Here is a 12,121-nt window from a genome sequence, read left to right on the forward strand (position 1 = left end):
ATATGTAAAATGTAAGAACATGTGTCTGTAGAATAGTGCTGTGCCGTGTGAGGGTGTCACTTGCGGGGGCTTTGAATAAGTAATAAGCGCTACCTGCTGCAGGTGTCCTGATCACGTTACGCTCAGGGAAGCTTCATTAGAGAAAAAAGCCACCTGTGTCTCAACTACTCACACCCTCAGAGACACTGGCTCTGTGTGTGTGAAATTTCAGAAAATGTTCCCAGAAGAATAGAAAGAGCCACTTTGTGAGGTTGAATAGTGGGTCTTTATGGTGTTATAGCACTAAGACATGCACGGAGGTGTGTTTTAGGGTCTGTCTTTAGGAATTGTAAACGCATTGATAACAGTGTTTGAAATTTAATTTGGTAGAACGTGTAGCAAAAATTGCAGCAGCTGGAATACAAATCGAGTATTCCTGAGCCCATGTTATAAGATTGTGTATGTTTTAGGTCAATAATGGCATTGAGGTTTATAATACAACTTTCTTGAGTGTTCCTTATGTAAATTATATAAGTGTAGGAAAGGAATAATGGAAAGCAGAAATGTCAGCAGGGATGAAATGGGTTTTCTGGGAAAGGTCAGTCTGTGAATAACATGGCACTGTGATGGGCAGTTAAGGGTGTCTTATAATGTGTCATGTAATGGATTCCATAGCTTATGTTCTCACCTTTCACATTAACATGACTTTATTGTTTCCTCGGGGTAATTATGGTCGCTATAAGACGCAATCCATCATGGCTGACCTAGCGCTGCTACTCTTTGTCATTGGCGCTGTCGCAATGCATGAAGACCTTGAGGGTTTATGGCTTTTACACATCGCTGAAGGTAGGGCTGTCACGATAAAACGACGATAAATATCACGTGATTTATGCACAGCTTTTGAGTGAAGTATGGGAAAATGCAGCTGCATTCGAAAGCCAGAGGGCGCTCTCGTGCAGAAACTCCAAATACGCACTGCAGAAGAAGACCATAACACGTTCTAGAATCTAGGAAATGCCTATGGACATCTTTTTATCACTGTTCCTCAAGCCTCATCAGGTATTTTTATGATAATAAAGTATATTTATAATGATCATGTTTTGACGGGTGTTGCTTTTTTAAATGCACATTTTAAGCGACTCAAACTCGCACTGCTTTTAGATCGAGCAGCATTTCCTACTGATCCCAGAGACGTGCTTCACGGACAAGCTACGCATTAAAAAAATTGACACATTGCATATCGCAGCCAGCTTGATTACAATAGGTTTTCGTGGTATCGCGATACATGATCGTGCAGCCCTAGCTGAAGGTAACCAGACAGCGTCTGGAAGGAGAGCGTGGACATCATCCACTTGTGTTTTTTAGCCTGTTAATCTTTTTCAGTCTGTCAAGATAAATAAGGCAATGCTATAGGGATTATGTAAGACATGTCAATTGTTTAGGCAGTAAAGAGAAAGTATTGCATTTATAAAATGGTCACCATATTATTGTAATAATTGATTTAAAAAAAAACGATGACCAGGAGTTATTATTGAAAAGTTGTTTTATTTAGTAAAGCGATTCGTTCTGTGCTGTTTAGGTCCTGACACATAAACGGTAACAGAATTTTGCAATGCAAATTCAATAACAATCCAGGCTGTGAAGATATTTTTAACACACCGTCACCGAAGAAAAGTTGAAGCCATTCCAAATTCCATTTAATCAACATTTCTAAAGTAGATGTATTGTGGCCATTTCAGTCGAGTGTCTGTTCAATTTGGACAAAATCAAACCTCAGGAGTGACAAAGTCATCCAAAAGTAATGTGAAAGACTGACAGAATGACAAGACACATGAAAACTGTGATAAAAATCGAGGTTATCATGTAATAAAAATATTTTTGAACTTTCCCTAAATACATGTACAAATATAACTGTTGTATTGCTTAAAAGTGAATATGAACTTGTTTTCTTTTCAGTATTTGAGATCTGAAAAAATACAGAACATCTTTTAGGATTCTTTTCCGAGTCTTTTGATTACGGTGCCAAATCAAAATAGGTGGGGAAACCAACTCCTGAAAAACAATGAATTAGGACATCTAAGGTTTCGGAATGAGAGCTATTTTTTGTAAATCTGACAAGTCACCCATTTCACAGATTTCTTGTACTAACCACTGCTTGGCACAACTTGGCACACCTGGCACAACTTGTTCGAAACCTTGTTTTGTTATGCAACCTAGACCAGTGGTTCTCAAACTATTTGTGGTACTTGAAGAGACCCCGGTGGTATGTGTCACGACAGAAAACTCGGATATATAAATTTATATTTCGTGTTTTAAATACAATTTCAAATGTTTAATGCATGATTGATAAATACAGAATACAGCTCAGCCTATGTGCAATTTTAAAAAAGCTGTATGAATTATTGTTTATTTATCATTGGTCGATGTAACTCAGGCGCTCAAACACAGAGCAGACAGGCGCTTGTGAGTCCCTCACTCTCTTCCGACGAGCTGCTTGCAAATTACGTTTATTTTGTATTTCTGCACTTGAACCGCTGTTGAAAGCTGTTGTTATTGCTGTAAAGTGCTAATTCAACACGCTAATCAACGAAGCGTGCGTGGAGATGTATTTTTGACGCATCGCTTTGACAAGAGCCACTGCAGTAAAGTGTAAGTCTCTGTTTATTATATACAGCTGTTCTATTGATGTTTAAGGATATGTATTTATTTATCTAATGTTTTAAATATTCTTTCCACATTGTTTGTCTTTAATATAGTTTGTAATCTTTCTGCAAGTCCCCACAAAGTCAATAAATCCCCCATAAAAGTCATTTACAGAGCCCTGTTTACAGTGCACTACAGAAAAGTGTTTTGTGTCCACCATTACTGCTGACTAACTTGAAAAACATGTTCTTTAGTTTGAAAACAGCTGGTAAATAAAAAAGTGTTTTTATTATTAATAAGGTGTAAAGATAAAGATTGGAGTGTTTATTCATTCTATTAATTTGAGTGTTTATTCATGTAATTTTCTATGCCAGTCATTAGGTGGTACTTGGAACAACAAATTTTATTAAAGGTGGTACTTGATCTGAAAAGTTTGAGAACCATTGCCCTAGACAATATGTAGCAACAAATGATAACCACATTCACAATAAAAGGACCAGTCAGAGAAATTTAGTAGCATCTAGTGGTGAGGTTGCGAATTGCAACTAACGGCTCAGTCTTCCTCCGTATGGAAGCACTACGGTGGCTGACACAGCACTATGATGTCGTCATGTTTTCGCTTAACCGAAGGAGATAACATATTTACAAATTGCGCTCTGTAGAGCAGTTTGTTTGTTTAGGGCTACTGTAGAAACAACATGGCGAATTCCATGTAAGTGGACCCGCGATGTATGTAGATAGAAATAGCTCATTAACGCTTCATTATGTAAAGTCTTTATACACCTCTGAAGATAGAAATAGCTCATTAACGCTTCATTATGTAAAGTCTTTATACACCTCTGAACACATATTTATGTACAAAGTATATTATGTTGCATTTCTTTCAATAGATCCACCTTAATCTTGAACATACTGGTCCTTTAAGATTAACACATTTTTACAAATGAACACAACACTTGTTACTTTTGAAGCCGAAATACAGTCGGCAGAAATAAAAAGCTAACACGATGCTATAAACAGACTACACTTAAGGTCGCACGATATCAACGTCAACACCACAAAGCCTCCAACAACTCTTTCAAACTCTATTAAAAATGTGTTCCCTGGTAAGTAATTACTCCGTGAATGAATTCGCATCTACATTTTAAGAGATTTGTGCCCATGTTGCATTATTTGTGTGCTTTATATGCACGATGACGTCTAACGTCGCCGCCAAAGAGAGTAGTCGCTTTTAGCAACTTGTTAGCACAATAAGGCTTTAAAAAATCACAAGTGGATTATAATTGTTGTTTTTTATGGCATAGAATAAAACGTGAAAATAATTGGAGGTTTTGTTTACCACAGAACTTTTTTCAGGTGATTTACCAAAACCCATTAAAAAACCCATAGACTTTGGAGAGATGGAACCGGAAATCCTAAAATGCTAACTCGCTTCCTGTTTGCATACAAAAATGCTCCCTATTCTCTTTATATTGTAATCAAGATTAATCGTTTTCATGATGAATAGAACCAAAAATTAACATAAAATAGTAACTTTGTATGGAGCAACTGCATCCAATTTTCGGTAACACTTTAGTATAGGGACCAATTCTCACTATTAACAGTTGCTTATTAGCGTGCATATTATTAGAATATTGGGTAACACTTTAGTATAGGGACCAATTCTCACTATTAACTAGTTGCTTGTTAGATGCCTATTTTTAGCATATTGGCTGTTTATTAGTACTTATAAAGCACATATTCAACATGACCATATTCTACTTCCCTAATCCTACCCAATACCTAAACCTAACAACTACATTACTAACTATTAATAAGCAACAAATTAGTAGTTTACGGAGGCAAAAGTCGTAGTTAATAGTTTATTAATACCAAGAATTGGACCATAAAAATAAAGTGTGACCGAATATTGGCTGTTTAATAGTACTTGTAAAGCACATATTCTGCATGACCATATTCTACATCCCTCATCCTACCCAATACCTAAACCTAACAACTATCATACTAACTATTAATAAGCACCAAATTAGGAGTTTATTGAGGCAAAAGTCGTACTTAATGGTTTGTTAATAGCGAGAATTGGACCTTAAAATAAAGTGTGACACATTTTTCTTATCATATAAGCTAAACACCCAAAAACAAGCTGAGAACTGTGTTGTTTCTAAATCAAGTGCATAAATGCAAGATGACTTAGTAGACCTAAATAAAAGGTTATAATTGACATGTTTATTAGAGATTGCAATGATTGCTGACACTTTATTTATTCGATTCAATCAATTGAGCCGCCCTAATGGATAAATAGTGAAATAGGTCAATGTAGACATTAGCCATTTTTTGACAGGCCAGAATTTCCATTTAGCCAGAGGTCACAAAGTTGATTCTGATTTTGTCTTTGCAGACCTTTCTGGCTCCCATCAATCAAGTCTTCCCCGCTGAAGACGATGTGAACAAACATGTTGAAGACAACTGTAAGTGTATCACCTTCATACCTTTTGGGTGCATCAGTTGTTGGTATCACATTAAATGCTGCTGATGACTGTTTATCTGTCTGTCTGGTTACGCATTTACTTGACTTCCAGGTTCTCTTATGTATCTCAATGAGGCCACTCTTCTCAACAACATCTGTGTCCGTTACAGCAAAGACTTGATCTATGTAAGTAAACTTCTTATTCGGTTTTACTTCTAAAATCAGATTTTCTGCTAACATCTGCTGTGTACTTTCATTTTGTCACGCATGGAATCAAGCCTCCAGAGATGGTAGTGTTCTCATTCACATTCCTTTACAGAATATGTTTTGGGCCTAGACCGAATGATAAAACCACTACCAATTTATTCTGCACGTTTTTAGCCAGATAGATTTCATTTTCACACCGATAGCATCACCAAGCTGTTTTGCGAAAGTAATGTCTCTTTTCAAACTGCTTACTGAACTGATCCGGGCCATTATTTCTTAACTAAATGCACAGTGCATTAAAGTGGCCCTTTTGACAGACAGCAGTCACCCCAGAGCCTTTGGATGCACGCTAACCCCCACAAATCTCATTGGCAGGCTGATGGGCATGTTATTGTCGTGCTCCAGCAGCCCTTATTAGCCTCTCATCAGAAAAGCAGAGGTCCCGCTGTCAGCGCATGCTCGCCCGCACAGCGCCCGGGCCTGTCAGGAAAGTGCCCCGGCCCTGCCCTAGTGTGACTGCACGTCTCAGATGACCCAGCTAATCCTGCCCAGACGCTATCGAGTTGCCCAGTGCACTTAATTAGGTCCTATGAGGTAGCCATGCCACGGCTAACCTAAAAGTCTAAGGCAACTGTCTGTTGAATGACAGCTTTGGGAGTGAAATGAACGTAGGGTGGGGGCGTACCAGTCTGTTTACGAAACAGTTTGTTTACTCCAGTGTCACCACTGTCGTTGAGTACAGATGTCATCAAGTAAACTGTAGAGGGGAGAAGTCTTTGATTACTATGTTTTTTTTATTATGAATGTTTTTAATCTTGATGTTAAGATAGCACTGGTTCTGTTTGGTGGCTGGGAGATACCTGGGAGCATGTGGGCTTGAAATGTTTGGGCAATTTGTTTCATTTCTGTTTGGAGACGCAAGTGGCACAAAAAACAAACATTTCATCTTTAATTCGCATTAGTAAGTCATACGAAGGGGCATTAGCCAAGTTGTACACCAAAACATGAATGTTTTAAATGTAATTGGGGCTCTTTTTTTTCAGACATCTGTGGCTAACATCCTGATTGCTGTGAACCCGTATTTCGACATCACTAAACTCTACTCCCCAGAAACCATTAAGAGCTATCAGGGACGCTCTTTGGGGACATTGCCTCCTCATGTCTATGCTATCGGTGAGAACATCTTATGGGACAGTTGAAGTAGTTCCCTATCGATTTAAGCAGTTGTCACAGATTGTTAATTTTAGAGAACCCCTTATCTCTCTCTTTTCTTGCGTTTGTCAGCGGATAAAGCGTACAGGGACATGAAGGTTCTGAAGATGAGTCAGTCCATCATTGTGTCTGGTGAATCTGGTGCTGGGAAGACAGAAAACACAAAGTTTGTTCTCAGGTGCGATAATCTTCTGTAGTAAAGCAGCCAAACACTTTTAGAGATAAACTTTTGTGTCAATGAGTATGTCTGTGTATACAGAGTCCAACATTTATTTTTGAGTTATTTTTTTGCAACCACTCCCAATGAATCAGTTTCTATGTAATGCTAAAGCTGTACTTCTCTTTAAAACACGAAGACCTGTTGTGATTTGGTTGACCATATTTTTGTTTTAACCCTTAACCCGGATGTTCATGTGTGTGGGTCTGATGGACCCACAGCATTATTTGGTTTTTAAATCAAACATAAACGTTTAACAGCCATAAACATTTATCTTAAAGTACTTTACAAATGTTTGCTTTGTCACAGTTACAAGCATAGGCTGTATGGTTAATATTTGCCATTTACCTCTGTTCAATCAAATTTATGAAAAAAGATGCCCTTAGTTTTTTTTATGCACTAAAAAGAAAAATCTTGAATAAATCTTTATCATGAATAAATATGAATGACTGAGTTTGAAAAAAACTTTTTTGTAAATATTGAATACGGGTCACGCAGACCAAACACCAGCCAAAGTCTAATACGAGGAGTTCTGCAAAAAATATTTTGGGATCATTTTCCACTGAATAAAAAATAAAAATAAAAGTCCAGTCTTTATTATCTATACAGTATTACAAAATGTAAGACAAGAAAATGTGGCAAGCTACTGAGTGAAAGGTGGGAAAGAACCACCTCAGATTAATTTTGCTTTAATGGAGTTAACATTATCAAAAGGTCTTCATGAATGCATGCTGCAATTCACAGCAGCACGAAATAACATACTAAACACTGTTTTGTAAGCTCACACGTTCGACGTGAATGTAATTCACAAATAAATGCCAACTGTTTGCATTTTTACGCTGCGGCGAAAATATATGTGAATGCACTTTTGCATTTCATCAGCTTGAGACTTTTATTCTGCGACAATGATTCACAAGTATAAGTGGTTTGATCTGAACCGAGCACCCGCGACCTGTTTCAGCGCTCTCTAAAGTGCCTGTTGAAGCGAGAGAGAGTTTGAAGCGCAACTTTTACTGAGTGTCATGAATAATTATGACACACCGGGGTCCTAATGGACGAGGTCATGCAGTCGCATGAGTAACATCAAGAATAACAATACCGTGTGTATGTTTAAATCCACTTGAAAAGTATATATATCTGAATATTCAAGTGAAAATGTTCATTTTGGACCCTGTGTATACATCCAAGCTTTCACTTTAATCTTTGTTCTCATGTCTTGATATCGTATTTGGTTCATTTCAGATATTTAACCACATCTTACGGGACAGGTCAAGATATCGATGAGAGGATCGTTGAAGGTAAGATTTTCCATCTGAATCAGTTGCGCAGAGCTCAATAGCGTTTGTTTTTTGCATGTGCTGAAATCATTTGTGCTTTAACATATTCTGTCCCCACAGCCAACCCTTTGCTTGAGGCTTTTGGAAACGCTAAGACAGTCAGGAATAACAACAGCAGTCGCTTTGGAAAATTTGTGGAAATTCACTTCAATGAAAAGGTAAACTCGCATCTCTGTTTCCATTGACCAGTCTGAAGACCTCATGTAGTCAGTTACACCTATGACTGTGTTCATTGTCTTTTAGAATGCTGTTGTTGGCGGTTTCGTCTCACACTATCTGTTGGAGAAGTCTCGGATCTGTATGCAGGGTTCAGAAGAGCGAAACTACCATATATTTTACAGACTGTGTGCAGGAGCATCAGAGGATATCAAGAACATGCTTCATCTCAGCTCTCCAGACAACTTCCGGGTCAGTGTCCTGTGTATTCTGGGTCGTCAAATCCAGCATACCAAATGTTTAAAACAGCCATTTGAAAGAACAGCAAATTGTCAATGTTTTTCTGAAACCTCGGATGTCCAAATTTCGCTGTTTTTCAGGAAATGGAAAAACACTGTACTTTTTAAATGATTAAATACTGTGTTGTCAAAGTTGACAAGCACTTTTAAATACTTTTTCATGGTTGGATACTGTATTTGCAAAACCCAATGACAAACAAAGTGATTAAGTAATGATTTATGGCAAAAGATGAAAATCACGAACTATGGAGATTCAGGTTTCAGAAGGGCAACAGCGAAAGAATACTTTGTAAGTCTAGACACTGTTGAGCAGGGAATAATAGGGCTCTCCTGAAACTCCTGAGACTGTCTGTTTTGTTCTTCAGTCTGACAACCGTGACCGTTTTACATGACAAACAGACCGTTTGAGGGTCATTTTACATCTGTCACTTCCATCTGAAAATGATCTCAAATGAAACTTCACAATCCTACATAAAACCTACTGTTATATGAATGACTTATTTAAGCTAATGGGAACTAGTAACACAACTCATCACGTTTTTTAGGATATAAGATGATGTTATACAAAATGCCATTATATACTGTATATATTTATATAAATAAATGTATAAATAAACATAACAGATACTGTATGTGCTGTTTGGTCAGTGGCTTCGGATAGTGTTCTTCATAAAGGAAACAAAGTGGACAATAACATTAGTAATGTGTTTTATGGTAAATTCTAAACAATATTAAGATAACTTATTTCAGTTTATGTCAGCGATAAAAGCCAGCTATAATAATTTGCAGTAACAAACCTATTTTATGCTTGAGAGACTAAAAATATTAGTAAATTATATTCCAGTTATACAAATTATACTAAAATATGATTTTATATCAAATATTATTTTAATGTACACCTTAAAAAACAACTTAAGAACTTAAGTTAAACAGCTTCATTCAATTTTTAAGTTAAATCAATGCTTTCACTAGTCAGTTTAATATAATTACGTTCAATTGACTCATAAAAAAATTCACCATTTCCATTTTTAAAATGATCTTTATTTGTACATTTCTGTTAGCTATCTAAAAGTGAATGACAGCCACTGCAATGACTCATCTGTCAACTGTCAGCTTTCTATGAAATCTAATATAATAATAAAAAAAATCCTGTCAGTCTGAATACAGGTAAATTGTATTGCCATCATATCACTGTATTTGTATCTGGCGTGACTTTGGTATTTTTGGTTAGATAATTCCAAGTTTTTGTTTAAATAGGCAGTAGAACATGAAAATGTAGATGTACCACTAGATGGCATATTTGCTTCTCCCTTATCGTGTGTTTGTGTTTCACTCAGTATTTGAATCGTGGCTGCACCCGATTCTTTGCAAACAAGGACTCAGATAAACAGATCATGCAAAACAGGAAAAGTCCCGAGGTACGTAGAATCAATTGTTCTTGGGATTCTGTGTTTCTGTGTCACAACAAATCTGTTTCCTCCTTCCAGTGTGCTGATTCACATTTGTGGCTAACTCAAAGTAAAGCAGTTGTTGTATTTCCACGTCACATATTATATACATGATCCAATCCTTACGGTTTTCTCATGTTGCATAAAAGAAACTATAGCATACATTGACCACAGTCAGAATTTTGGAAGTTGCCATTATCAATTTGGCCAGATAGAATTAGTTACTCTTGGAAATTAGTTTGTGGCTTTGATGAATTATGCAAAGTGCAATAAATTCTGGCATTGTTGTGATGTGCTCATGCACAACCAGCCCTAGAGACAGAGCCCGGCAATTGATGTTATTGTTATCAAGGGCCATTATTATAAATCATCATTGTGTTAAATCCCTCTGGAGGTGATGAGATATTCATTAGCTGCTGTTTCTGCCATTGCACTAGTTCATTTTCTCAACACCTTCTGTTTCGCAAACATCTTCACATTAAGATGTGAGATTAGTTTCTTACCCCAAATTCGCAGATGGTACTTTTCTTTTTTTTTACATCCTTGGGCGCATGGATCTGATAATAGCTTTGGGCTTTTATTAGGATATTTATGCCTTTGAAATGAGTCGTTTTAAATCAACAGAGATTTCTCTTTACTTGAGCTCTGTTCCAAAACCCAATGCACTTTGCTGCATTCTAAGTAGCATTCTGTCAGATATAGAACCTTATATCCTTATAAAGCACATCTCCCGGAAATCTGGGATTCAATTCTAATTCAAGTTTCAGGCAGTCATGAAATGAAAACATTTCCGTGTGTTCAAATTGTGTGCATCACACCGTGTCCTAACCAGACACGATGCAACGTCGCAACGCATTAGAAAAAGTATCTTTTCCATTATTTAGAGTTATTGTCCTAACCAGCTGCGACATGTCTGATTTTGTGGCATTTAGATTTTGTGAGTATCTGGCAAACAAACACAATGTGCTAAGTTTGAATGTTGCTAAGCTAACAACACTGAATATTTAGCACTCACAAATATTGTGTTAAAATTGATACTGTGCTATTTTTAAAATGCTAAAAATAGTATTTTCATTTTTACTTAATAGTAATAAAACAATTTAGACATTTTTATTTCAAATAGTTGTAGAAATAGTAATAAAAATAGTTTTTGTAACACTTTACAATCAGGTTGTATTTGTTAACATGTTAGTTAATATCAATACTATTACAGTATTCATGTTAGTTTATGATGCATTAACCAATGTTAACGGTTATAACTTTTCATTTAAAAAATGTATTAGTAAATGCTGAAATTAACATAATTGAGATGATTAAATGCTGTAGAAGTATTGTTTATTGTTAGTTCATGTTAACTAATGCATTAACTATTGTTAAATAATACAACCTGTAAAGTGTTACCGTAGTTTCTTGTCTGTCACCTTGAATGTATTTTTAGTGTGTATTGTGATATTATTATTATTATGAGTCTTTTCCAGTATCCATATCAATAGGGTTTGGAACAGAGTGTGAGTTTTCTAACATCTGGTGTTCTTTTTTTTGCATTTTGTTTCCTAATCAAATGTTGTTTCTTTGCCCTCCATCTTTTTATAATTCAGGACCAGAAGGTGATGTTTTATCAGTCTGACAACTTTCCAAATGCTTTTCATGCCTTATGTTCTTTTTTAGTTTCTATGCATGACGTTGAGCTTGAGGGCGTGCATGGGTCTGTGAGCTTATATTGTATGCATGGTGCTTTCTTTCTCAAATAAGCGATTTTGGAAAGGGGGCTAGTATTTATATGGCTGTTAAGCTCCAGCATTGGTCAGAGTGTTGCAAAGTGCTGAGTCTTTGGAGACAACCGGTACATGAGTGACTTATGAAACTATGATATTACGTTTACACTCATGCCATTTGGACCACAGATCTGTGTACCCGGGAAACACAAACAGAAGAATTGGTGATAATACACGTATTTCCTTTTTTATATGATTAAAACAGAGGATGTTAAGTTCAGAAAAGGACAAAATATTTTTTCAATTACCTAAAAAGTGTTCTTAAGCCATACGATATATACAGCAGCTTTGTGTGAGGAACAGAGACATTTCAAGTTTCAGGCAGTCATGAAATGAAAACATTTCCTTCTATCATTGCTCTCAGATCTTATGCATGTGTGT

General features: G+C 36.5%; 1 protein-coding gene across 1 annotated transcript in view; it reads left to right on the top strand.

Annotated features, from left to right (window-relative positions):
• The window catches only part of myo6b (myosin VIb), a 77,094-nt gene that overhangs the window by 12,502 nt on the left and 52,471 nt on the right, over positions 1-12,121 (top strand). Inside the window, exons 3-10 of the mRNA XM_057344142.1 lie at positions 5,021-5,090; positions 5,202-5,275; positions 6,340-6,469; positions 6,581-6,686; positions 7,968-8,023; positions 8,123-8,220; positions 8,306-8,470; positions 9,855-9,935. Of these exons, the coding sequence (XP_057200125.1) occupies positions 5,021-5,090; positions 5,202-5,275; positions 6,340-6,469; positions 6,581-6,686; positions 7,968-8,023; positions 8,123-8,220; positions 8,306-8,470; positions 9,855-9,935 (780 nt within the window). The remainder of the gene's footprint in view (positions 1-5,020; positions 5,091-5,201; positions 5,276-6,339; positions 6,470-6,580; positions 6,687-7,967; positions 8,024-8,122; positions 8,221-8,305; positions 8,471-9,854; positions 9,936-12,121) is intronic.

The sequence above is a fragment of the Triplophysa rosa genome, linkage group LG10 (assembly GCF_024868665.1).
Source record: "Triplophysa rosa linkage group LG10, Trosa_1v2, whole genome shotgun sequence".
Classification (NCBI taxonomy): Eukaryota; Metazoa; Chordata; class Actinopteri; order Cypriniformes; family Nemacheilidae; genus Triplophysa; species Triplophysa rosa.